The 26453-nt window shown below is 36.6% G+C and overlaps 1 protein-coding gene across 4 annotated transcripts in view; it reads right to left on the bottom strand.

The window, feature by feature from the left end:
* Positions 1-268: 268 nt before the first annotated feature.
* Positions 269-26453, bottom strand: part of Marf (Mitochondrial assembly regulatory factor) — a 60698-nt gene continuing 34513 nt past the window's right edge. For all 4 annotated transcript variants that reach the window (XM_083120561.1, XM_083120564.1, XM_083120562.1 and 1 more), the window contains 8 exons: positions 21481-21634; positions 20408-20546; positions 14130-14307; positions 13234-13441; positions 11451-11674; positions 4175-4330; positions 3733-3929; positions 269-1407 (listed from right to left, as the gene is read on the bottom strand). In XM_083120561.1, the coding sequence (XP_082976687.1) occupies positions 1203-1407; positions 3733-3929; positions 4175-4330; positions 11451-11674; positions 13234-13441; positions 14130-14307; positions 20408-20546; positions 21481-21634 (1461 nt within the window). In that variant the 3' untranslated portion in view covers positions 269-1202. The remainder of the gene's footprint in view (positions 1408-3732; positions 3930-4174; positions 4331-11450; positions 11675-13233; positions 13442-14129; positions 14308-20407; positions 20547-21480; positions 21635-26453) is intronic.

Below are 26453 nucleotides of genomic sequence, written 5' to 3'. Positions count from 1 at the left end.
TTAGTAAAGCTGAAATGTCAGTACTTCACAGTATTAATGATATTAACAAGTAATGTACACCATAAAGAAGAATTGTTGTTACATTATTACACAAACTTATGGTTAATAACATGATTTCTTTGAAAAGTTTGTTTTATAGTTTCTCTTTATGGACACACAAGCTAATCAGGGCTGAAACTATAGTTTCAAGTTGATCCTGGGAATCAAATGCAGAATCTGGTAATTTTGGAAGAAAATGGGTTCTTGTTAGTAAAACACAAACTGTTAATAACTTAGACATGTAACAGTTTAATGAAAAACAGACCACTTGAAACTACTCAATTTATGATTATGTATATAATATATAAGCATATTACACAACAGATTCTTCTCAAGCACTTCCCAGCAGGTAAAAACAAGATAGAAAAATCACAACAAAATTCACTGTACCAATGTGAAATCACTGGCATTCACAACTGGGTTCTCACATAACATTTACGTATTACCGAAACCAAAACATGGAATTCCAAAAGCAATTCTCCTGACTAGAAACTATTTAATTTACAAGTTCAACAACACTGTACAGTTAAATATGACTTCTCTCACAGATGCATTTTTCTTAGAACCAGTTTGTACAGTTGATTAAGTCCATTTACTTATATTGGAGGTAAGTAAAAATACAAACTGGATCTTGCTCACAAATCACAGTCTCAACAATTAGACACTCGTATTTATTTTAACAAATTTTCTGAGGCAATTACAATTGCTCCACATGAAAGTAATTAAATGTAATTTTTAATTAAGATATGACATTGCACAAAACAATTTAATTATTTCACAACGACCCTGTAATAATTGTAAAATTATTAGTGAACTAAGTGGATTATTCTAGCTGTTCAGATAATTAACTTTAGTGATGTACAATACAGAAACATTTTATCTCTTCCACTACTGTATTGCCATGTCTGGTTAAGGTAAAGATACCTAAAAGATAAAAAATTGATTACAATCACAAAATTAGTATGTGTACCAATGTTTAATGTTATGTAAGTAAAAATGCACACTAATTTTGTTCTCACTAGAGGATCAATAATAGGTTCAACAAATATTAATTTGTCATCTACTTCTGCTCTACACGAAAAGTGCTGCCCTTTACGATGTCTAACGCGAAAATGGAAACAGGTACCTCCAAGTATACTTTTTTGTTCCTACTCAGTTCTATCTCAATCATGATGCTTTAGATATGCATCATCGAACATCCCCAGTTCCTTAGTTATGTAGTTTGCCTTATTCCGCAGCACCTTCGCTGAATTGGCAGCTTCCTCCAGAGACTTCAGTTGTGATTCAAGTTGTTTGATTTCTGACTCCATGTCACCTGTTGCTTCGTCCACTAGATGGCACAATCTTGCAAAAGTACTGGAGAGTTCCCTGCACAACAAACACAATAAATTGGTCAACCCTTTCGTGCCAGACATAGTACAACAAACTCAACTGTACTAACTGTATGAAATACAGATTCTAAGTTCATGTTTCATTTTTCTGCGCAGCTTTTGTTCGCAATAGATTTCGCCACCTGTCACAATAGTACATTCCTGACAAAGCAACCAGACAGGTGTCAAAATTGATTGCGAACAAAAACTGTGTGGAAAAATGAAATGTGAACTTTAGAGTGAATGAAATACAGTCTCTCCCAAAAAAAAAAAAAATTCCCTGATTGTATTAATTGATTTGGATTATCTTGCTTCACTTTTCTGTCACTTTTGGCTAATTGCAAAGATGAGGAGGAGTGATGATATGATGAAATTGACCAAGGGGCAATCACAAAGAACACCCATACCCAGGCAGAGATTCGAGCTCAGGGTCCCTGGCATTGCAGCATGCTGTGCTAACCACAGAGATTGGCAATTCCCTGATTGTAGTTAGTTATTTGTAACTTTCCAATGTTACATTTGACTTCTGGTTGCCTGTTGCAGGTGCACAAGCCCCTTTATTGTGGAAGTTTGTGGGCCAGTTCTTGGCAGTTCCAAATTACGTCACCAGAAGAACAAGATAATCTCTAAATGTCACAAAACATGTAGCATGAATTAGAATACCATTTTGACATTTGGATGTCAGCAGAGTTGCCAACACTGAGTGCATGAAATGACATGAAAATATATGTCCCATGTTTGAGTTGAGTTGGTGTTTTAAGTCCACTTTATGCACAGTAAGGCTAATCGGGACTGAACCTACAGTTTAAAGTGGAATCCAAACCACCATGTGCCTCCACCGTGTATCGAACCTGGGACCCCTTGATTACAAGGCGACGACGCTACCATGCACCATCGGGGAGGCCTACATGTCCCATGTATGAGGCATGCAGTGAAAATCTGTGAGCAGTTGAAACCGGGATTATTTCTGGGACAACCTGTAGCTTATGGAACACTGTACACATTAACTCACTAAAAATGGTCATTATAAGCTTACACAGAGATGCAAGTTGTCAAAATCGAGGGGATCCAGAGGTTGGATTGGTAGCTCATTGGAATGGAAGGACACTGAACCTCAATCCTTGGCCGAGCCTTACATTTGTATTAGCTTTTCAGTAGGGATGGGACCGATTAATCGGTACTCTATCGGTATCGGCCGATATAGGCATATCGGTGTATCGGTTTATCGGTAAAATTACCGATTATTTTACCGATCCGATATATCGATAAATATCTTATAATTTAGTGCAAAATTCTGCCATTTCATTGTAATTTTTATGGATAATCTCCATGCCCTACTTTCTGAAAAGTAAATTTCTAAATATTCAACTTCTTTTGCATTGCAATCAGCTTGAAACACACATTTATTACGGAGATCAATGAAAATTTCAGGGTCTTCAAGGACCATTTCTAATTTTATATCGGATCGGTAGAATATCGGTTATCGGTATCGGTAAATTTTATATCGGTACTGTATCGGTATCGGCCAAAATTTCATATCGGCCCATCCCTACTTTTCAGTAATTTAACATTAATCTTACAGCTATTTCAGTTTGAAATTATTTCCAATGTGTGTACACATACATGTTATATTTTGAAGTCTAAATTATAGTATTATTATAAATTATAATATAATTATAAATTATATTTTCTGTAAGATGACAACACTGCTTTTTTAATATATTATTATTTTCTTCTCCAAGAAGGATCTGTCTCTTTTCAATGAGACTTTGCTTGGTTGTAGGAATACACACATCATTTTTTCATTCAGTTTGGTCTATTGTGGTGGTAGCCACAGGGGCATACTGAAGATTAATTTTTGTGTAAAATTTCACCTCTGCTAAGAGTCCTGTCATTCCGAAAAAAAATAATAATAAAGATTTCATCTCTGTGACACTTTCTCTTGCTACAATTTTTAATACCATTGCTGCAAGTTTGAAAAACACATGCCTGAAAATCCCTGTCTGGAGAGGCTTAACATGTAGATGAGGCTCCCATTCTCTAAACGTTAATAGTGACATTTTCTGTATTATTTTATAATATCTTCATTACCACAACCTTATTGAATGGAAAAATGTGGATACAAAAAATTGACTGTACATTCAAGATGAAAGGCAGCTAATATCTCCCTCCTGCATGTTAACTTCAGTCATAATGCAATTTACCCATTGATACATTTAATTCATGTCTGTAGTAATTCAAGTTAGATATTTAAAAACATTCACAGGAATGATAATTTTTTTCACTATCACTATGCCTGAGTAAAACAGTTAACTGTACTTACTGTTGAACTTGATGACTGCAGTTGGCTGATGTAAGGTCAACAATTAGACGTAGTTTCTTTGTTGCATGGTTGACATATTGATTTTTAAATGTCCTCTCCTTTGCCTTGTTTGTCCATGTTAGCCTTTCATAAAGATACAGGCAGCTATAGATTGCTCCACTAACTAATATTAGCCTCCAACCAACAGTCTTCAACATCTGAAAGAAAGACAAGGAATTATCTTAAGAGTCCATTGTACTTATATAGTTGCCAACTTTAGCAAGAAGTTCTTAAATCTAGTGGATTAATAATTCTAATTGATGAAACTGATGGAAAAATTTTCCAGACTAAGTCTGAGGTTTCAAGTTTCTCAAGGTTTGTTACAAATTTCCTCAACTTTTCAAGTTCTTTCAGGTCAGTGGGAATGCTGCAACCTAACATAAATGTAGTAAACAGTACTTACAAAACCAGCAACAAGCAATCCACCCATTGTGCCCTGAGAGCTGATGGAAGCCAAGGCTATTCTCGATGGGATCGACCAGTCGTCTGGTGAGGAGGAAGTATATTTCACTGGAAGCTTCTCTGGCTCATCTAGAGGCGACAGAATGGTAGAAGCAATCTGAAACAAAAAGAAATCTAACTTTTAACTAACAAGCAAAATTACTACTACTAGAGACAAATGGATATGACATTTCTACTGATAAATAAACAATAAATACTGATACAGTGAAATCTCAGTTATACACTTTATGGGAGACAGAAGGGAAAATACATATAACAGAAAACATATTATTGAAAGATAATTAACCCCTTACTGCATAATGGATCATATCTGAGCTTAACCACTAAAACAGTCATTATAACCTTGTTTGAAAGTTCACGATCTTTTCGTGCATGTCAGGCCAGAAATGAGCCAAGCCTGTTGGTCGCGCAATGTGTGCTGCCACCTGTTAGCCGCGGGACGAAGTTCTTGCAGTGTGTGATTGCATCTGATCCATACGGACGAAGGGCTTGGTAACAAAGGTGAGTTTTCTTTACATTATCTTGATAAATATCTCAAATTAGCCAAATATAAAAATATCTCATGATCGTTGATTATGTCGAGAACGAGAATCTCAAAAAAGTTTTGATGAAAATGTTATTATAATTTGCTACTAAGAAGAAAACGGTTTGGTTCATATATGGCCTTCCATACGTGGGTAGTTAGACAAAGAAACAGAGCGTGGTCCATATATGGCCGTTCATGCAGCTGATTGTGTGTTGCTAAGCTGCACATTATGGCGTGTGTGTAGAAAAGGTGTTGTTGTTTTTATATATATATATCACATGTGTGTTTACCATGCATATTTGTCATTGCTGGATGTGGGTATTTATTATCTTGCTCTTACGTAAATAGAAAGTGTTGGCAAAAAGACGATGTTACAAGTTTTATTCTCTATATTTTCAGATGTGTTTCCTTTTCTGAGTTTCACAAGACGATAAACATCAGTTGCAAAGATTATGGAGTGGTGTGGGGGGGGGGGATATTCTAGACAGCTCAAATCAATTATAAAATGCATTGCTTTTTCTAATGTAGCTGCCCATGTAAATCGAACAGCAATGTATCTGCACTGTAGATATTACAAACCATATAGAATATTTTAGTATATTTTTTACATTTATTGAATTGTTATACCAAGTGGTTCATTTGTGTTCTAAACTATTTTCTCATCTTTGCAGACTGGATATGGATCCTTCCAAATTCTATGGTCATTTGTCATGTGTGACAACTGTTCCTGGAGATGGTTATCTCAGTGAGGATTCAGATCTGTCGGACGATGAGGACCATAGCAAGATGAGAAAGGTGCCCATTTTAGCACCCGACTCCGAGGATGAAGATATGTATAATGTAAGAGATGCCATTATGAACCCTAATGTGACTGTTATTCCCGAAACACCCTCCGAGAATTCTGAAGGAGAATCTCAACCGACCCCATCAACATCAAGACAACAGCCTTCGGATCTTCCCACTCAAACAAGAAAAAAGAAGACAAGTGCGAAGAAAGGTAAGGAGAAGATCATGTGGAATGAGGATTCTCTCCTGTGTAATGGCAATGATGTTGAATTTGGAGGTGATACAAGTTTGCCTTTATCTTTTGAAGAACTAAATAGCCCCTTCGATTATTTCAGGTACCTATTCACAGACGAGCTAATCAACCACATTGTTCAGCAAACAAACTTATATACAACGCAACAGAGACCAAATAAGCCAGGAAATGTTACTAAACAAGACATTGAACAATTTATTGGTATTTTGCTAAACATGTCCGTGATTCAGTTACCTGCTTGCAGAGATTATTGGAGCAGTAAAATTGGACACCCTCGGGTATTTGAAGTAATGGCAGTCAATAGGTGGGAAGATATACGCCGTTTCCTTCATTTCAATGATAACACCGACTTTATTCCTGCTGGTCAAGAAGGCCACGACAAACTTTATAAAGTGAGGCCCATTGTAAAGTTCCTTCGTTCATCTTTGCTGACTGTACCTAAAGAAGAAAAACTCTGCATTGATGAACAAATAATCCCCTTCAAAGGACGGAGCTCCATCAAGCAATACAATCCAGCTAAGCCTTATAAGTGGGGCTACAAAGTGTTCGTTCTTAGTGGCAAATCAGGGTTCAGCTACGACTTTGAAATATTTGTAGGTGCTTCAGATAATGTGCTACTTCCAGGTGAACCAGATGTTGGTGTTAGTGGGAATGTTGCTATACGTCTCTCGCGCACTGTTCCAAGGAATATAAATCACACACTTTTGTTTGACAATTGGTTCAACAACATAAAACTTCAGGTGTATCTGAAGAAAGAAGGTATAAATGCACTAGGTACTGTCAGACTCAATAGGCTTGGTGACATTGATATGCCGAGTGAAACAACAATGAAAAAAAGGGGGAGGGGATCATTTGTTGAGAAAACTGCAATTGTTGATGGTGTGAAGCTTTCCTCAGTGGCTTGGTATGACAACAAGTTAGTGTGTTTTCTATCGTCGTTTTTAGGAAGTCAACCAATTGGGGAAGCACGGCGTTTCTTCAAATCCAAGAATGAATTTGAAATGATTACTTGTCCAAACGTCGTAAAAATCTACAATCAATATATGGGAGGAGTTGATCTATTGGATTCCATGTTAGGCTACTATCGGATAATGATCCGATCCAAAAAATGGTACATGAGAATCTTTCACCACCTAATTGATATGGCAATTGTCAACGCATGGTTATTGTGGAGACGGAAAACAGGGTTGTACATGCCATTAGTAAATTTCAAAATTGAAGTGTCAGACGCACTATGCAAACAAGGCAAGACCTCTGTACGGCGTAGACGCCCAAGCAACGAACTTGAGAATGAAATTCAGAAAAAGAAACGAAATGGGCCTTCTGTTCCAATCCCTCAAGTGCACATTCGCCGAGACAATGTTGGACACATCCCAAATTGGGAAACTCGAATGAGGTGCAAATATCCAAAATGCACCGGTAGGTCCTTGTACATTGTGTAAAGTGTAAGATTCCATTATGTTTGAACAAGGACAGAAACTGCTTCTTGTTATTCCATACCACGTGATTCAGACAATATGAAACTGCTGGGTTCAAACAGCTCAGAAACAATTAAATCTAGTGTACTGGAATATCCATAAATGTAGTGTACTGGCATATCCATAAATGCATGTTGTGCCATATATGATCCAAACATATTTTTTAATAGAATTTTGGAAAATAAAATGTTTTTTCAAAACTGTTTGCTATTTTTGTCCACCAATAACAAAAGTAACAACATATATTTTTTTCAGGTATTTCTAAAAAATCATGCAGAAAGGGGTTAAAATGGTAAAATTAAATGCACAAAGAAAGAAAAGGAGTACTACATATACACCAAAGTTTGCTGTATGGCACTGATCTGTTCTAAATAGTTATTGTAAATTCACAAAATCAAGAGAAATAGACAGTGAAGGCACCGAGGGGTGGAAGCAAGATTTACCCGCCAATTCCCTGCAAAAAAAACAACAAAAAAAAACATGTTGAACATTAGGATGCTTATCTCGATCTTATATTTACCATAAACCTCTTTTTCCCGCTTTATGTGTTTTCCACACCCTGCTGATGACAAAATTTGCCAGAAGGCTGTTCTGTATGCCAGGTACCCTCTCCTTGCTTTTGCAGCAGTCTCATTTATTCACAATGCGACCTTGAACTCCTGCCTAAGATTGGGGAACAAGTGCCCTATTGCCAAAACGATAGTCACTAAATGCTGCTTTCTCTAGGGTTTTAACACATTCTAAAAGTGTGACTCAGGTGTCTTTGTTCTCCCTCCCTCCACAAAAATGTATGTGGACAATCACTATTCACACTTCTTTAGAGACGCTTTTACGTAATCCTTCCTTGTATACGGGAGAGGGAGGGGACTTGCTTCAAAAGTTTTCCTTTAATCTAGTTTGCTGGGAAAGAAATGAGAAGAATTTGCCAACCCCAGTTATCCGATATTGGTTTATGAACGAGTGACAAAAGTCACTAATCTCCTCTCACAACAGATAATTAATCTGCAACTGCTGTGCAGGGGTATACAATAATTTCATGAAGCAGCCTTCTTTTTCATGCAGCTACCTGCATAGGAAATATTGCTCGTGTGTCCCTTACAATACAATAACCCTTCCCCCCCCCCATTCTTTCTGCAACTAGGTTTGGGAATAAGCACGCTGCTGACTCGCAGACTAAAAAAAAATTAATGCTGTACTTTAGCTTTTCTTGTCTTCAATGGCACGCTTTAAAACACGTAGAACCTTCTATTCCGCCACCTGTGTGTTGGTCCCAGTCTGTCTGGAGGGAGGCTGGTACCGGTGCCAGCTCTTCCAAAGCAGTTCCTTGCAGATATCGCTTTTCACAGCAATGACTCATCAAACATAAAGGATGCAATTTTTCGTTCTTGCCCTGCCTTCTCATAAATAAAACCGTAACTCTTTTGAACAATAGAGCCAGTGGCATGACCAGGATTTTTCAAGGGGGCAGGGGGGTTTATGTATACAATTTTTTTGCCTCCCCAATGGCATCGTGGTAACGTCGTCACCTTTAAATTAAGGGGTTCCAGGTTAGATACCCGATAGAGACACATAGTGGTTCGGATCCCACTTTAAACTGTAGGCCCAGTCCCAATTAGCCTTCTGTGCATAAAGTGGACTTAAAACCTTTAGCGGACGGAGCTTCGTGCGCCTGTATTCTCGTTGAAGTTGGTGCCTTTTCAAGTATGTGCTTTTCAAACTTGACGCAAGTACAAAAAAGTTGTAGCTCGAGAACTAATTGTCATGGAGAGAAGGAAATTGGTTTTGTTTTCTTCCTTAAAGGCAGGGCTTTTAGCAGAGGTAAAATTTATACATTGTTCCTCCTAACAACTAGGGTTAACTAAATTTGGAGGGAAGCATGACAAAAAGACCACTCTATGAGGATATGTAATGGTAGTGTCGCAACTTTGAGAGAAAAAATTGGAAATTTTGCGTAATTAAGGAATTTCGCTTCTAGCATCGGCCATGGATGGACTAAATTTTGAGCAAAGCACAACAAAAGACCACTCTATTACGATATGTAATACTCGTGCTGCAACTTTGCAGAAAAAAAACTGAAATTATGGCAATCGGAAATCTTGCGTAATTAAGGAATTTCGCTTCTAGAGTCAGTTCTATGGATGCTGGATGGACCAAATTTTGAGGGAAGCACTACAAAAGATTACTCTATGAGAATATGTGATGCTTGAGCCGCAAATTTGGAAAAAAAAACAAATTACGGCATCTGGAAATTTTGCTTAATTAAGAAATTTCACTTCTGGAGTCGGTCCTATGGATGCTGGATGGACCAAATTTTGAGCGAAGCATGACGAAATACCTCTCTATGAGGATATGTAATTATCCTACTGCAACTTTGGAAAAAAAAAAATAGAAATACGCCGTTCACAAATTTTGCGTAATTACGGAAAAATTCGAAATTTGGGCTTTTCCCCCGCTTTCTCCCTGGACCCTTAATTGTTGGATGTTTCTTAAAATGTTGCTTTTTGTTCATTCTTAACAATTTAGAATTTAAATAGATGCAGTGGATGAGCAGTTATAGCCTTTTATCTTCAATTTATCCCATAGTGACAAAAGGGAAATAGTGTTGTTTTTTTTGTTTTGTTTTTTTCAAATGGCACTTGCATAAGAAAATGTACACAGTGTTTAGTATGATGCTGCTTTTCTTCATTACCATTCACATGGTAAAAATAAGTCACGGTGTTCAATAATTTGTTTATCCGAGTTTTCGTTCTGAAAAAAAAAAAAAAAGAAAAAAAAAAGAGGTCTGCAACTTCTCTGTTTTCATCAACCTTATAATCTTTAAATTTCACGGTAATAAGGCACAGCCGACGAACTCCCTGCAGGCCGCTGTTGACTCCCTCTACCTTTCTTTAGCTTGTTTGTAATGTTTATGACAGGCTGAGAAGTGTGGCGCCAGTGACTTGTCTGACAGCTTGAAAGATATCAGTTTCCAATCTGCTTCAGGCAGATACGACTTGCCCAACGCAATGCAAAGAACAAAAGCAGGACTATTTAACACAGATAATATGGTTTAAGGTTGTATTGCCCATTCCATGCCCTCCGATGCAAGCAACAAAAATAGAATTCCAAGTCGAGAGTCTGGTTCTGTGGTTACAGCTGATAAGAAAACCTGGAACGGGTGGCAGATCTTATCATCATGGAAATCTTGAACTCCAAAAGCAGCAATTTTTCCAGCAAGAACAGTTAAAGACATATAACTGAAGTCTTTTCCTTGTTGGGACTGAACTCGTTGAACGTATCTGGGAAAATCATGTATCTGAAAATCGTATAACTGAAATATAATAGTATGCAGCCTTAGGGGAATTGACAGAAACTGCCAGAAAAAAAGTACTAACGAGAAAAACATACTATCGCAAAATGTATAATTGAGATTTCACTGTATAACATTTCAAATGTCTGAACGGTACAATCACTTCCTTAATTAATATATTTATCCAGGTGTGCTAGTCTCCATGGGAGAGTGGTTGGCACAGTGTACAATGATGCCAAGGATCCAAGGTTCAAATCATGGCAAGGGCATGGTGTTCTTTGTGACTGTCCATTCATCAATTGATCATATCATAGCCAAAAGTGTCAGAAGAGTGATGCTAAAGAGAAAAACTAAAAAAAATAGAGTTGATTGTAATAAGCTCTACCTTAGGCATTAAATTTACAAAACCAGAGTGCATGAATTTTATACATTTATATTAATTTAAAATATACAAAAATGGCAGCATTTAGCACTAAATTACAGGCTCGTTATCAGATTGGTAAAAAAATTTACAATGTAAAGCTACATTTGCTGACATCAATTAATCTGTCCTATCCCAAGTACATATATAATATCCTACAAAAATATAAATGTAAACTTGGTGCAACATTAACACAAAAGTAAATGTTTTCAAGTTCTCCCAAGACACCATTTCCCAGAAACTGTTCTAGAACTACAATGGTTAGGAATATCTTATTACATAATGCAATGCACTCATCAAGAATTCATGAACTGGAATTCTGATTTTCTTCCCAGATTTTACATTTGCTCACATTATAAGTTCATCAATCAGTGCCCTGAAAAATGTTACACTGTAAATAATAAATGCAATACACATCATGCAAACAAATTAAGGTGTTAAATTAGAGGAAAGCATTAGCTTACCCTTTGATTGTAATTAGCCAATGCTATTTTGTTAGCATTCTTCCCAGATAATCTAGCGATAAGAGAGGTAATTCCCCACGAGAAGCGGAACTCAAGATCTTCATGGAAGTCGGCGCACAAATTATCACAATTCAGCCTGTAGAGAATCTCAAAGGGTTCTCTCCTTGGCAACACATTCAAAGACACTTGCTTCTTGTCGAGTGGGATCAGGGCTGACATCCTTTCTGCAAAACAAAAATCTCATTACAATACTACTTCCATCACTTAATTACTTATTTACATACAATGTAGATGAACAAATGAACATGGTTGAACAATATGTACTACGTAAAACACATATTATTCTGAAGCTGTATACAGTGGATATGTTTGCAGTTAAAACATGAAAGTTTGGGCACACCATTAAATTTATTTTAACATCTTTAACTTGGTACATGTTAATTATGTGATTTTACAGTATACAAAATAATGCATACTTTTCTTAAAAGATGCCAGAATGTACAGATTGTTTCAAAAGACAGGGCAAAATTCTAGGGTGCTAACCAAGATCATATGCCACAAAATGTTACTTTTCCACTTCACATATGATATTGCTATTTCTGAATTTCATAGAGTGCTGAATTCTAGAAATTTCTGTGAGTAAATGGTAGGACTGAGCCCATACCACTTTGAATGGATAATCATACGCATGTTAATGCTCTTATCAATTCCCATCTGTACCGATGTTTCAAAATATTGATTAATTGTCATGGACAGATATTCCACTCCAATGATAAGCTTCAATTTACCAGTTTTACTACAAAATATTCAAATATTGGGTTGATGCATAAGTTCGTAGTATTTTTTCACTGTGGCGAAAGTATTGTTATTTGATACTAATTTGAGATAAACAAAATACAAATTAATCAGTAATATATTTTCCTTCATTGTCTATGGCTGTCTACCAACGCTGGGGCAGTTTTTCAATTCAATGCCTGAAGAAATCAGCTGATTTGGGATTTGAAGAGCATTTTCGTCACCAAAGGAGCTTCCTTGAAGATTGGTGGATAGAGAGCTGAAAAGGTAGTATAAGCACAACAATGCCACTCCAATTGATGAACATTAAATGATAAACAAACTCCTAACACCGCAGTGCTACCATACCAAACACAAATGCTACGAACTTATGTATCAACCCAATATTAAAATGTACGGTATGTAATGACAAAATAGTTTCACACAATATTGGTGAGAAATTAATGGAAATTGAATTCTGCAAAATTTCCGGATAATTAGATTCTGCAAAAGTGTCGTGTGACATTTTTGCAGATCCTGTGAAAGACCCAATATGCCAGAAAGCATTGGCGATATTGGCCGATACTGATAAAGCAAACCTGGTGTAAATATCTCTTGCAGTGTTCAGGTTATAAGTGATAAAAGTTAGAAACATAGGCAATATTCAACTCCAAAGCAAACACCTAAAAATTGATGTGTAAATAGAATGCTCTAACATGTGCAAAAAATTTACCCGAAATCTGAGAAAATCCTAAGTGTACATTCACACATCCCATTCCACTTGCCTTTTTACTAGACTGAACCAAATATACATAAAATGCATAAATATTTAATAATTCCATGGCTAAAAAAAACTGTGTGATAGAAATGTGTTCCTTTAAGTTGCAAGAAATACTCAAATTATTGTTGTAAGAATATTTTGCAACAAAACTCTGATAAACAATAACAATCATGGTGAGGTTGTAATGTAATATTTACATTATAATGTTCATTGCATATGCATAATTACCAGTCATTTCCCTTTGATTGTTCTCAATGTTCATAGCCAATGCCGTCGAAAGTCGAGCCCGAAGGTTGCTTCCTAGCCCATTCTCCACATGGTGATGCAGTTCCTTCTTGTATACATTCAATACCAGAGGTTCTGGATGGAACTGTAGATTGAATTCATCAACTAACACAGATAATCTTCTGATTTCCTCACTTAAGGCCTTGGAAACCTTTATAAAATAATAATAATAATAATAATAAATCAGATTCACAGATCCACATAAAAATGAACAAATGATTTTCTTGCATTAGTAACACATGCATCAAACATGTGCAATAAGAAAAAAATTCATTTCTGTCAACAGCTCAAAGGTTCTTCATAAAAGCTTCACATTACATTACAGTACATAATATTGATGGATAGAAATGTGGCAAGTGCATTCGACAGCAGAAGAAACTATACAATGTTTGAACAGAAACTTGCAGAAATCTGGTCACCCTTCTGTTATACTATCAAATGCACCTGCCATATTTCCATCCATCTGGAACAACTATCAATGAATAATAAAAAATTAGAAAAAAAATATTTTGTTTATGGTTTACAATGTCTAACAAGCCTTAAAATGAAAACTTCCCTGTATTAACAACAATCATAGAAGGAAATTCCATTATAATGGAATGGCTATGATGTCTTTCAATCTGCAAAATTTTTCATAAAATTACCCAATGGCTATTGAAATGCTGTAATGATTGTAAAGTATACTCAGGGTGATGAAGAATATAGATAGATCCAAAAATCCAGAGGAAAACTATGCAGATATGTATTGTGACTATCAAAGTTAGGTTACGATACAAGTGACAAGTGTTTTTTTTTTTTTTTTATTTTTTACACACACAAGCAATATGAATTCAGCTTACCTTCTGCTCTACATCTTCAACCATTTGGTGTATTTTATCTTTCATCTCCTGTGTTAGTAGATGAAGTTGCTGCTCAGTGAAATTCAACTTCTCCTGAAGCTCCTTCCTTCCAACGGCCTTTTCCGATTTTAGTTTCTGAGCCTCGTTATATACACCATCCATAACAGTTTCAATTTCCCTGCAGATGAAATAGCACATGCATTATTAACAAAATCAAGCAAAAACCAAATCTATTTTTATAGTTCAAAATCTTTTTTTGAAAAAACTTATTTCTTTTCATCGAGATTATATACCATAAGCAGCTTTAGTCTCAGGGTCAAATAGCAATTCTGCTGTTCATGTCAGCGATCCCATAAACAATTCAGATAATTATTTAGTGTTGTTGTTGATTTGGTTCATTTTACTTCGTATTTCTGCCACTTTTGGCTAATTGCGATAAAGATGAGGACGTGTGTGATGATATGATGAAATTGATGAAGGACACTCGTAAAGAACACCCATCCCCAGGTTGGGATTCGAACCTGGGACCCCTGGCATCGTAGCACACTGTGTTAACCAATATGTAGACACACATAATTTTGGTAAATAAAAAAAGGAAAATTTCTGTACAAAAAACCGAGTCAATGTCAGGTTCAAAAGCAGTAAATAAAATAAAATTTCGGTGTTATAGCAGTGAAAAAATAGATGAAAAGTGTTATATAAAAATACATTTTGGATTTAAAATTGTGAATAAAATCCTAAATTTGAATTAAAAACTACACTTATTACACAAGATTAGCATTTCAATTCTAATAATACTTTTCAAAGTATTAAGTTTATTTCTGTGCAAAAAATTTAAAGGTAAAGTGCTCCCCTGTGCTTAGCAGCATACCATGAAGGCGTATAGGGGGTGTGGGGGTAACGCCCCACTTTTTCTTGATCCGGTCGTGAGTGGGTATGATGTGATCAGCATCATGACGCTGACCACCTTTACCCCCCAGGTCCCCATGTTATTCTTCGACGCTGGGTGGGTGCCAGGGCCGCTTCCAACATTATACAAGTTAGCATGGTAGTCAGACGCGTTACCGACTGAGCCACTGCAGCCAGTGTAAAGGAATCCATTTTTGCTTCTCCAATATTAACAGCAGAATTAACTAATTTTCCGTGAATTGCATATCTTCAGGACCTCAGAAGGTGTTGTGTCTGTAAATAAACCCTAAATTTCGTGTTTTAGAGTTTATTTCGCATTTTGCAGTTCATTTCGGATTATTTCGTGACAAAACATGGGAGCAAAATGCATCACACACCTTTCAAAAACATGAAAAATTAACACTACAATGTGTTTTTTGACATTTTGTTTTTTCGTCAAAAATGAAATATGCATGCACCTACCTATCTGCCACAAAGCCCGACAACAATTCAGATAAAGTATGCATGGTTTCTGTAAGTACATTCGTTTTCCAGTACTGTCGATCCAAAGTTAATATAGGATCAATCCATATGAAGTGGTACAACATGGTTTCTTGACCATGTGTGGTGTGAGTCTCATATGTTGACAGTTCAGAACCACTGTTATTTTAGTTTTACTATCACCGATTTCAAGATGTTGGGGATTTTTTTATCATGGCATGCTCCATTCGTAAGCATCAGCGGCAATTTTTTTATCTCAGCTCTGGTAAGTCCTAGGACAATGAGACAAACTCTGTGATGTTAAGCACATTATAGGCTACAATTATATTTGTGCGAAATTTTCTAAATATTATTCCTTATAATAAATTTTAAAGTCAAAATTGTGTATTTTAATCGCTCAAACTGATTTTTTGGACATTTTTTGTAGGGGAAATGCAGTTTGTTTTACACTTGATTTTCTTTTGTACAAATACCTGTGTACCAATAGTGTATGTCAAAATTATTTGAAGCTTGAGACTTTAATCCTTTTTTTCTACATGGTCATAAACATGTACTTTTTGTTAAAAATCTGAAATTTGTACACAATACAGTACTCCATGATAAGTAACTTCAGTAAACGTTTTGACATTGATATTCAATTGGTTTAAGAGATACAAAACTTGTGAAAAATTCAATATTTTGCATTAAATATGGTATGCCTAATTTCATTTCTTATTAACATTTTGTGTTAAAATTCTGCAAACTGTAATTTGGAATGTCAATCAACAACATTACAATCCTGAAATGGCTCTGCAATATAGTATATATATGAGGGCATGTTGAAAATAAAGCTTTTTTTTTTAAATGCATTTTGGATTTTGAGTAACCATATATTGCACTTATAAGACTTTCCTGCTTCTCCATTGAAGGTTTCAAACTTCTATCGCCAGGGGGTGCTGAACTATAGCGAGGAAAATGGCAACATGTAACCATGCAACGTTGGTCGAGCACCTGAAGTAGCGTGCAGTGATCGAGTTTCTAACTGCAGAAAATGTACTACAAATTGACATTCATCTGAGACTGAAGGAATTTTATGGGGATGAATGCGTAGACATCAGTACTGTGCGATCTTGGGCTTTTCATGCTCGTTAAGAAACCCCCAGCTGAAGAACTCTCAGCGTATATGAGAGAATGGAGTGGAAGGCCACGTACTGCAACTGATGGAGGTCATCGGAATCGTGTTCAGCTTGGTTTTTCTTTACGAGCATGAAAAGCCCAAGATCGCACAGTACTGATGTCCACACATTCATCACCATAAAATGCCTCTAGTCTCAGATGAATGTCAATTTGTCTTTAAGTGCAATGTATGGTTACTCAAAATCCATAATGAGTTTACAAGGTAATAAAAAAATAAAAACATAGGAAGGCTTTACTTTTCAGCATGCCCTCGTATATATACTTTATTGCAGAATTTTAACACAAAATATTAATAAGAAATTAAATTAGGCATACCATATTTAATGCAAAATATTGTATTTCTCACGAGTTTTGTTATCTCTTAAACCAATTGAATCTCAAACTCAAAATTTTTGCTGAAGTTACTTATCATGGAGTACTGTATTGTGTACAAATTTCAGATTTTTAAACAACTGCCCACCAGAGATATTTAACCTTGAAGTTGGATTTTTTTTAACAAAAAGTACATGTTTATGACCCTGTAGAAAAAAAATTAAAGTCTCAAGCTTCAAATAATTTTGACAAACGAGGTGTGGCTAGAAAAAATACGGATTCATGTTGCTGTCGACAAACGGCAAGCACGTCAAGGTCAAGTGGTGCATGAGTGTATAACGTGATATCCTGCCTATCGACTGTGTGATTGCCCAGGCTGCACGGTGCTCAGTTCCCCTGTAGCTTGTGAATGAAGTGAACCGTACATCTGTGCTCCTTCGGAAAAATGTTAAGTATGAAAGTAGAACAGCGTATCAATTTAAAGTTTCTTATGAAACTCAAAAAATCCACCACAGAAACTTATGGTTTGTTGAAGGAAGTGTACGGAGATGAGTGTTTATCACGCACGCAAGTGTTTGAGTGGTTTCAAAGGTTTAAAAAGGGGCGAGAAGTGTTCGCGGACGACTTGCGTCTTGGACGGCCTTGCATGTCAAAAACTGAAGCAAACATTGCAAATGTCGGTGAATTGATTCGAATAAATCAGTCGCTTGAGTATTCGAGCTATTGCAAAATAACCAACATTATTACATCACTGTGCTGACGATCCTTCGTGAGCAAGTAAGAAGGTGACGACCTGATTTGTGAAAAAGCAAGTCATGGATTCTTCTTCAGCACAATGCTCCTGCCCACACGGCATTGTCAGTCAAGGCTTTTTTGGCCAAGCATGGGATCGCAGTGTTAGAACATCCACTCTATTCATCGGATCTCGCACTGTGCGACTCTTTTTATTCCCAAAGGTCAAATCAGCACTGAAAGGAACCAGATTTACGACCGCAGAATCTGTAAAAACAAAAGCGACGGAGGTCACGAACATGGTTTCAGAAAATGATTTCCAGCAATCGAAGATTCGTATGGAGCGGGTTATCGATAGTTCAGGGGAGTACTTTGAAGGGGATAATGATCGCATTGTACAATATAACCAATAAGAGATTTTGTAGCAACAGTCTGTTTTTTTTCTAGCCACACCTCGTACACTATTGGTACACAGGTACTTGCACAAATAAATCAAGTGTAAAACAAACTGCATTTTCCCTACAAAAAATGTCCAAAAATGTCATTTTGAGCGATTAAAATACACAATTTGACCTTAAAATTTATTATGAAGGAATAATAGTTAGAAAATTACACACAAATATAATTGTAGCCTATAACATCACAGATTTTGTCTCACTGTCCTAGGACTTACCAGAGCTGAGATAAAAAAATTGCTGCTGATGCTTACGAATGGAGAAAATGACGCACGCCATGATAAAAAAATGCTGGCCATCTTGAAATCGGTGATAGTAAAAATAAAAGAACAGTGGTTCTGAACTGTCAACATATGAGGCTCACACCACACAAAATATAAACTTTTTTAAAAATGGTCAAGCAACCATGTTGTACCACTTCATATGGATTGACCCTATATTGATAATTCTGATTCAAGAGTAGACTATGGAACATTATAAGCTCTCAAGTAATTTTATATTTTGCCAGAAAGCAAAGCTTAGAGTTTTTAATTTTCTCGGAATTACCTCCCTTACCACTAATATGCCAGTGCATCTTACATTATAATATTTTAAATCATTAAATCACTTGAATCTGCAGCCTAAAGTTTAAGTAACTGCACAAGTTTAAAGAGGCTGTACCACCCTTCCTTTTAATACACCAAAAGAACAAAGAATGTGGGTCTATAACAATCCTTTAGAAATAGCCTATCTTCATGCAAATTTGAGACATCATGTGTAGATGAAGCTCTGATGTATAACAAATAAAACAAGGTGCGTTTCACTTTAGTAACATAATTTTAAGTGGCAGGATATTTAAAAAAGTAGCCGTGCATTCCAGCATGATGCTCATTTGCATCACTGGAAAGTGTAACAGTAAAGAGAAATGAACACACAGCACCATTGTAAATCAATAACTTACAATCCACATCTCCTTTCAAAGGATATATACAACCTCTGACAAAGTTCAGTGAATGATCCTGAACATCGAAAGTAGACAAATTCTTAATGAAACCTACCTTACTGTCCTTCGAAGTAGTCCCCTCCCATGGCTATGCACCGCTGAGAACGGCTGTACATGTCCTGGAAACTTTTAGAAAAGTCTTCTTTCGGGATGGTGTTCAAGACCCTCATCACGTTCCGTTGGATGTCCGGAATATCCTCAAATCTCTGACCTTTCAAAGCGATTTTGAGGCATGGGAAGAGAAAGAAATCTGGAGGATTCAGATCCAAATTTCTTGCAATGCATTGCTACAGAGGATGAGAGCTGGTGTGTGAGGTATGACCCTGAAACGAAACACCAAAGCATGGAATGGCGTTCTCCTGCATCACCCCGTCGGAAGAAGGTCAAGGCGTAAAAATCACACATGAAGACGATGCTTATCACTTTCTTTGACAGTGATGGCATGATCCACAAGGAATTCCTGCCAGAGGGAACAACATTTTTTCCGCCTTGGCCTTCTTCCGACAGGGTGATGCAGGAGAACGCCATTCCATGCTTTGGCGTTTCGTTTCAGGGTCGTACCTCACACACCAGCTCTCATCCTCTGTAGCAATGCATTGCAAGAAATTTGGATCTGAATCCTCCCGATTTCTTTCTCTTCCCACGCCTCAAAATCGCTTTGAAAGGTCAGAGATTTGAGGATATTCTGGACATCCAACGGCACGTGACGAGGGTCTTGAACACCATCCCAAAAGAAGACTTTTCTAAACGTTTCCAGGACATGTACAGCCGTTCTCGATGGTGCATAGCCATGGGAGGGGACTACTTCGAAGGACAGTAAGATAGGTTTCATTAAGAATTCGTCTACTTTCGATATTCAGGATCATTCACCGAACTTTATTGTCAGAGGTTGTATATCCTTTTGTTATACTTCATGTGATTTATGCAATGATTGATTTTCTTTATTTTACTTTGCCCCTTGTGCCACTTTTGGCTAATTTGCGAAGATGGGGATGAGTGATGGTATGATGAAATTGATGTATGGACACACAGAAACATCCATGCCCAGGCCGGGATTCGAACCCAGGACCCCTGGCTTCGTAGCGTGATGTGCTAACCACTCTCCCACTGGGGCTGGCAATTTATGCAATGAAAGTAACAACAATTTGGCTCTTGCATCCCCTATTGACATGTATTAGCTAGATGTAAGGAGAGACAAAATTTCCAAATGTCTTATGTTTGTACTCACTCACCTTGCTATATGCTTTCCTCTCTGTGAATGTTGTTCGAACTTTGTCTTGACTGCTGATTTAGATATGCACTCTTCAAATTTCCTTTCAAAGTCTTGGAATTCAAAATATCTTGGTTGAAACCCATCTGCTATTGCACCAGCTGAAAAGTAAAAGTAAATTATTGTTATATGTAATGTTACACCGATATTATGTTTTTGACAATACCAACATAAAATTTATCAAAACAGACAGTCAACCAACCTGATATCAAATTGCAAATGTTTCAAGAATAACCTCCTCAATTATTTTATAAAACCAGGGCAGGCTATATAAAATCTTCATAAAATAATTTTAAAATAGTCCAACTTTGCACTAAGTTCCAGATTATTAGAGAAATATTGGATTGGTACTTGGTTCACTATACCAATATGCCTAAATCAGTCAATGCTGATAAAGAGTGCCAATTAATATGCCCCACCCATACTTAATACATGCATGAACATGAAAATTGAAAAAAACCTATTTGTCTTGTGAATGTATGGCACTCAGACGACAAGTCCCAAATGTTCAGCACAGTGTCACTTGACATTTCTGATCACATTTAGTGGAGAAAGTCCTCCAAAATATGTGTTCCATGCAACCCCTCCAGGATCTGAAACAACAACGATCAAAGACTAACAGTATGTGGCACAAAATGGAGTCATCTTCAAAGATTGGTATGAAATGCAGGTAAGTAATTTAAGTCAGTCAGTACCTGTAAGTATTGTACTTTCCTTTAGTCTGTGTTAGATCAATGTAGTAGTACGTTTAGAAATTTTTTCATAGCTTTTCATAACTCACACCACATATGCCAGAGTATCAAAAGTAAAGGGAAATTTTTTTCACAGGGCCAGTCACAACAATGGATATATTGAATACATGTTAATTTTTTTGGCCTGTTAGGTGACAGACTAACTAAATATGGCACATCTGCACATTATCGTTGCTTTCATATGGTATTGGATTATTGATTTGCATCACTAACCATCCAGCATATACCTTCAGGAGGCGACACAAAAACCAGTGCAAAAACTTTGATTGGATAAATAACTTACTATGCGCAGGCAGGCCTTTCTGTTCTTGAACACGGGCTTGAAGAACTTCCTTGGCCGAGACAAAGAAAATACGCTCCGTTGCTTCTTGCCTAGAACACACTTTCAATTCATTCACTAGAAAATCAACCGCCCTTTCCATATGTTGTGCTCTAACCTGAAAAATATAAGGAATTCATTCTTAGAGCAACTACACTGCCGTTGAGTCAAGTAAATTCAGTACACTACAATCTGATGATGACATGCACATCTTAACTACTATAAATTATAATTAGTTATTATATGCAAATAAAGTAATAAATTTGTGCTTTGGTTTATACTAACAGCCAGCAGTACATGCAACATTATAGATGAACTAAAATTGGCCAGTGTATAGACTTCACACACCTTTACTGCAAGTACATGGATGATGGCCTGAGACAGCACTTAAGCTACGACTCATCGAATGAACCAACATTTCACATTTTTATGCACACTATTAATTTATTTGTTAAAACACTAAAATAACACACAAACAGCACGATAAAAAACACTTAGGAGTTCTTCGAAGCTTTCAACTCCTTCACGGAGTCATCTTCAGGGCTGGTCGAGGAAAGACTGAGTAGACGCGGTTGTCGTTACACTGGCGTTTGTGTTATTTTAGTGTTTTAACAAATATGTTGCCGGCACGTGACGTAAGAAGTTTCCTACTATTAATTTATTTGAAGTAAGTCTTGAAGCTTTCCTGCCAAGGAATAATGAAAAGTGAAGTCTACTTCTACCCTGAAGATGAGTGTGATGTTAGCACTGGAAAGCTTGGAATGTTTTCCACAACTCACCTGGTCGATAGCCCAAGAAATCTTTTCATTAATTTATTTATTTGTTTCGGGAAGTTGCGAGAGATCTTTGTTAATTTATTTATTTGTTTTGGGAATATAAGGCACAAGTCTTTTCTTCCTCTTAACCGTTAACCATGAAAATTAAGAGAACTGCATAGTTTAAGGCAGGGGTTCCCAAACTTTTTTAATTTCACGGCACCCTAGTGTTTTAAGTCAGAATGTAGGCCTATCTAACACTTGCAATGTTCAGTTAGTGTGGTTAGGTTGCTTGCCTAAAGTTAAAAAGTAAACACATATTTCAAATTCAGAAATATTTTATATGTAAAAAGTACTAAATAAGCTCATATTTGGATTGATGCGATGGTCCGATTCTAAAACCATGTGTAGACTAACAAGTGTCATTTCAGTGAAAATAGTGAAACATTTCGTGGTGGCCCTGTAAGCCAATCATAGTGTCCCAGGACACCACGACACACACTTTGCGAACCACTGGTTTAAGGTTAGTGTTTCGGCATTGCCTTATTTGTTTCCATTCATTTCAAAGGGCCACTGCCTTTATTAAGACAGTAGGTTGTAGCATACAGGATAGAGGTGGCAGTGTGTCACTGCTTTGATTGCTCCTGGTTAGCAGTAGTTCTGATTTCCACCAACTGCATCACTGGATGTTAGGTGCTAGGTTGTATGATGAGATATCACCTTCATCCTGATGCTACAACCTGTCTTAACAATGATGGTGGTCCTTTGAAATTAATCAGATGACAACAAAAAAAAAAAGCACAGTGGAAAAACAGAACTTTACACATTTACTGCACCAAACCATGTAAATAGCTAATGTTTGCCACTATTTAAAGGAGCTACAATGGGTAGCCCAACACTATACCCTCACACTCTTAACAAATAAATTATAATGCAGAAAGTGTTTTTTAAAAAAATCATTTCACAGAATTTGCAAAAGCAACAGCAGCTGCTTATTAAAAAAAATGCATACAAAGTTATACGGACTATAGTATGAAGCAACCAGCTCACTAACTATAATATGGCAGTGTGTGTACACATTTTGACAAAGTTCTCACTTCAGTATGTTCCTAGACATGGTTCACAATTATTATGGAGTTTAAGCTAAAATAAAACAAAGATATGTTACAACGCTACAATTATGAGGATCTTTATTATTATTTCTATGGCTCATCCAGTATCACATTTATCGAATGCTTATACATAGGAACACAAACTGTGGTAAATAAATATCGACGAAAGCAGTAAAAAGATGTATTTTTCTTCTGCATGATAAATGGGAAGAAAATACAAAAGGTTATAAACTGATAAGTTACTTCATTGTGCATAAAAAGGGGAGGAGAAATGAGACAACGTGCTTCCCATTGGAACTGTTTAATGCAAAAATGAGCTAACTTGACTACAAATAGAATTACTTCATTTTCAATCGGATTTCATTTTTTTAGGCCACATTTGTGCAACAGGGAAAAATAAAAACATTTCCCAACACTTACAAGCAAAAATTCATATGACCTTGTCAGCCATTACAGTGGCACCAGTTTGCTTGCAATGTGTCATCTGCTCAGTTGAGCTATGCAGTTGAACTGAAAGTGTGGAAGTAAGAGCTGCAAGTTTTCTTTAAGTTTTGCACATGCGATACATTCTCATAGCTTCCTGCTTAACTTGCTGTGCAGGTGCACTTGAGCAATGTAAAAGAATGCTGCAGCTCTTGCAAGTTCCATGTAACTGAAAACTCTGATAAAGACCAAGACGGTGACAGGGGAAGAGACACTGCTTGACACTTGCATGTCACAAATCTACAATTTGAAGAGGGAGTCTTCCATTGTGATATTTTGCATGTTTCTGACCTAATTCAGTACTAAAATGTTTACTTTCTGTCATAGCTTCAACTTCCAAAGTGTTCACAATTCAATGGAGCAGATTCCCCTTAAGTTCTAGATCAGTTTCTATTTGCCTCTCTCTGCATAAAGTGAAAGTTTCTTCTACCAGTTCCTAGTACATTTCAGCAATTTAAATCAATTAATATTTATGAATGTCAGAAAATTGCAACTTCAAAATGTTAAAATGTGCCGGCATCAACCATGTTATTAGTAAGAGTATGGCTTCAGTTACCTGCTGAATGTTGCTGTTGGTTGGTTCAATCGTTTCAATTCACCAATTGATTTAAAACTTTCAATAGGAATTGAACCCACAATCATTATATTGTAGTTTAAAATATGCCCACATGACAAACTGTTCATAAGACTCAAAAAGCCATTTATCAATTGCCTCCTTTCATATTACACACAAAGTTTTATTTACTTAAAAATAATTTGCAACAATGATAACAGAAATAAATGTATCAATCAAAATGTCCACAGCTCTATACACAAAAAGCTGCTTATATTTTTCATTTGAAAACAAATTGCATATACAGGAACGAAAAGCTCGTAACTAAAGCTAAAAGTAGGATCTGAAGAAACATATCAGAATGTACACTGCTGGACAAAAAAAACGGACACTTGCATTTTTTGTGATAATGCATAAATTCTGATTCAAAGTCTAACTAAATGTTGCAGAAATTATTGGAAATAAGAAAACCTGAATATATTCAACAGAAAACAAATTAAAATTTATTGTTAATAAGTTAAATTAGAACAAAAACGAAAGCTACAGAAAACTACCTAAAAAAAAGGAAAACTTGCAATATTTTTTTTTTAATATTGTTAACTGGTACTGGTGGGGTATACAAGCTGTCTAGTAGCGGGTGTTACCTCCCCGGACATCAAATACAGCTTATTACAGCTTGTAACAGTCGTGGCATACTTCAAATAAGGTTGTCAATCACTTCTTGGTCCAATTGCTCTCATTCTTCTTGAATAGCACGTCTTAGCTCTTCAATTGTTTCTGGAACTATTGCGCGGTTTCTGATATGTCGCTTCAGTTGATCCCAGACATGCTCTATCGGATTTAGGTACGGACTTTGTGATGGCCATTCTAATTGCGTAATCCCAACTTCATCCAGGTACTCCATGACAATATTCACAATGTGAGGACATGCATTGTCATGCATAAAAACAAAGTCCGGAGCTATGAATGGTGCATATGGTACTACACGATCTGCCAAACATTCTGTAATATACCTGTGAGTTGTCATTGCCCCATTCTCTACAAGAACCAACTCTGTACCTCCTTGTAATGAGATACCTCCCCAGACCATGACACCACCACCTCCAAAGGGTTATTTCAACAAAACAACATTGTGCATAACACTCATTAGGTCTTCTATACACATGTTCACGCCTGTCTGATGAATGTAGGTTGAATTTTGACTCATCGGAGAATAAAACCTTTTTCCACTGCTCCACATTCCAATGTACCTGTTGTGTAGCAAATTCCAGTCTTCGCTTCCGGTGACGTGCTAACAACCTGGTACCTGTAGCTGGCCTCCGAGATGATAAACCACTTTCATTCAGTCTTCTACGAACTGTTCGTAAAGAAACCACAGCTCTATGAACATTTCTCAAACGCTGTGCCACAATATTTGAAGTCGTACGACGGTCTCTTAAAACTATGCATTAAACTATCTTCCCGTGCTGCTGTGCATGCATCGTTTCCGACCAGAACCCAGTCTTCTACCATAGGAACCAGTTGCATCAAACTGTCCGAGAGCTTCACGGATAGTACTTCGTGCTATATTAAGCACCCTAGCAATATAGCGCACACTACGACCATCACGAAGAGCTACTGCTTTTACTACCTCTTCACGTCTCATTTTCAAGCTAGCAAACTTACAATACACTTGCAAGAAAAACACCAGCAATGACAATGTCAATAATATCTGTTACTATGGTTACTATGAACCAAAATTCATGGCTCTCTAGACATCAACAGGAATTGAAAATCAATAAATTAAAACAAAATTGCATGAAATTGATTTTGAGCCTACTAGGTGTTTCAAATAAGTAAATACGAGTAAATAAATAAATAAATAATGAACAGAAAAAGTATGGAAAATTTACAATAATGAATGTTCAATTGTTCAATACTTAACTGAGAGCGTAATTCATAAGTAATTGCAATTCAGATGTCAAATATTAAGGTGTCCGGTTTTTCTTGTCCAGCAGTATATTTAAGCAATAAGCACACACAAACACATTGAAA

This window comes from Lepisma saccharinum, chromosome 4 (genome assembly GCF_977018435.1).
Source record: "Lepisma saccharinum chromosome 4, izLepSacc3.1, whole genome shotgun sequence".
Classification (NCBI taxonomy): Eukaryota; Metazoa; Arthropoda; class Insecta; order Zygentoma; family Lepismatidae; genus Lepisma; species Lepisma saccharinum.
This window is presented reverse-complemented; position numbering and strand designations above follow the sequence as displayed.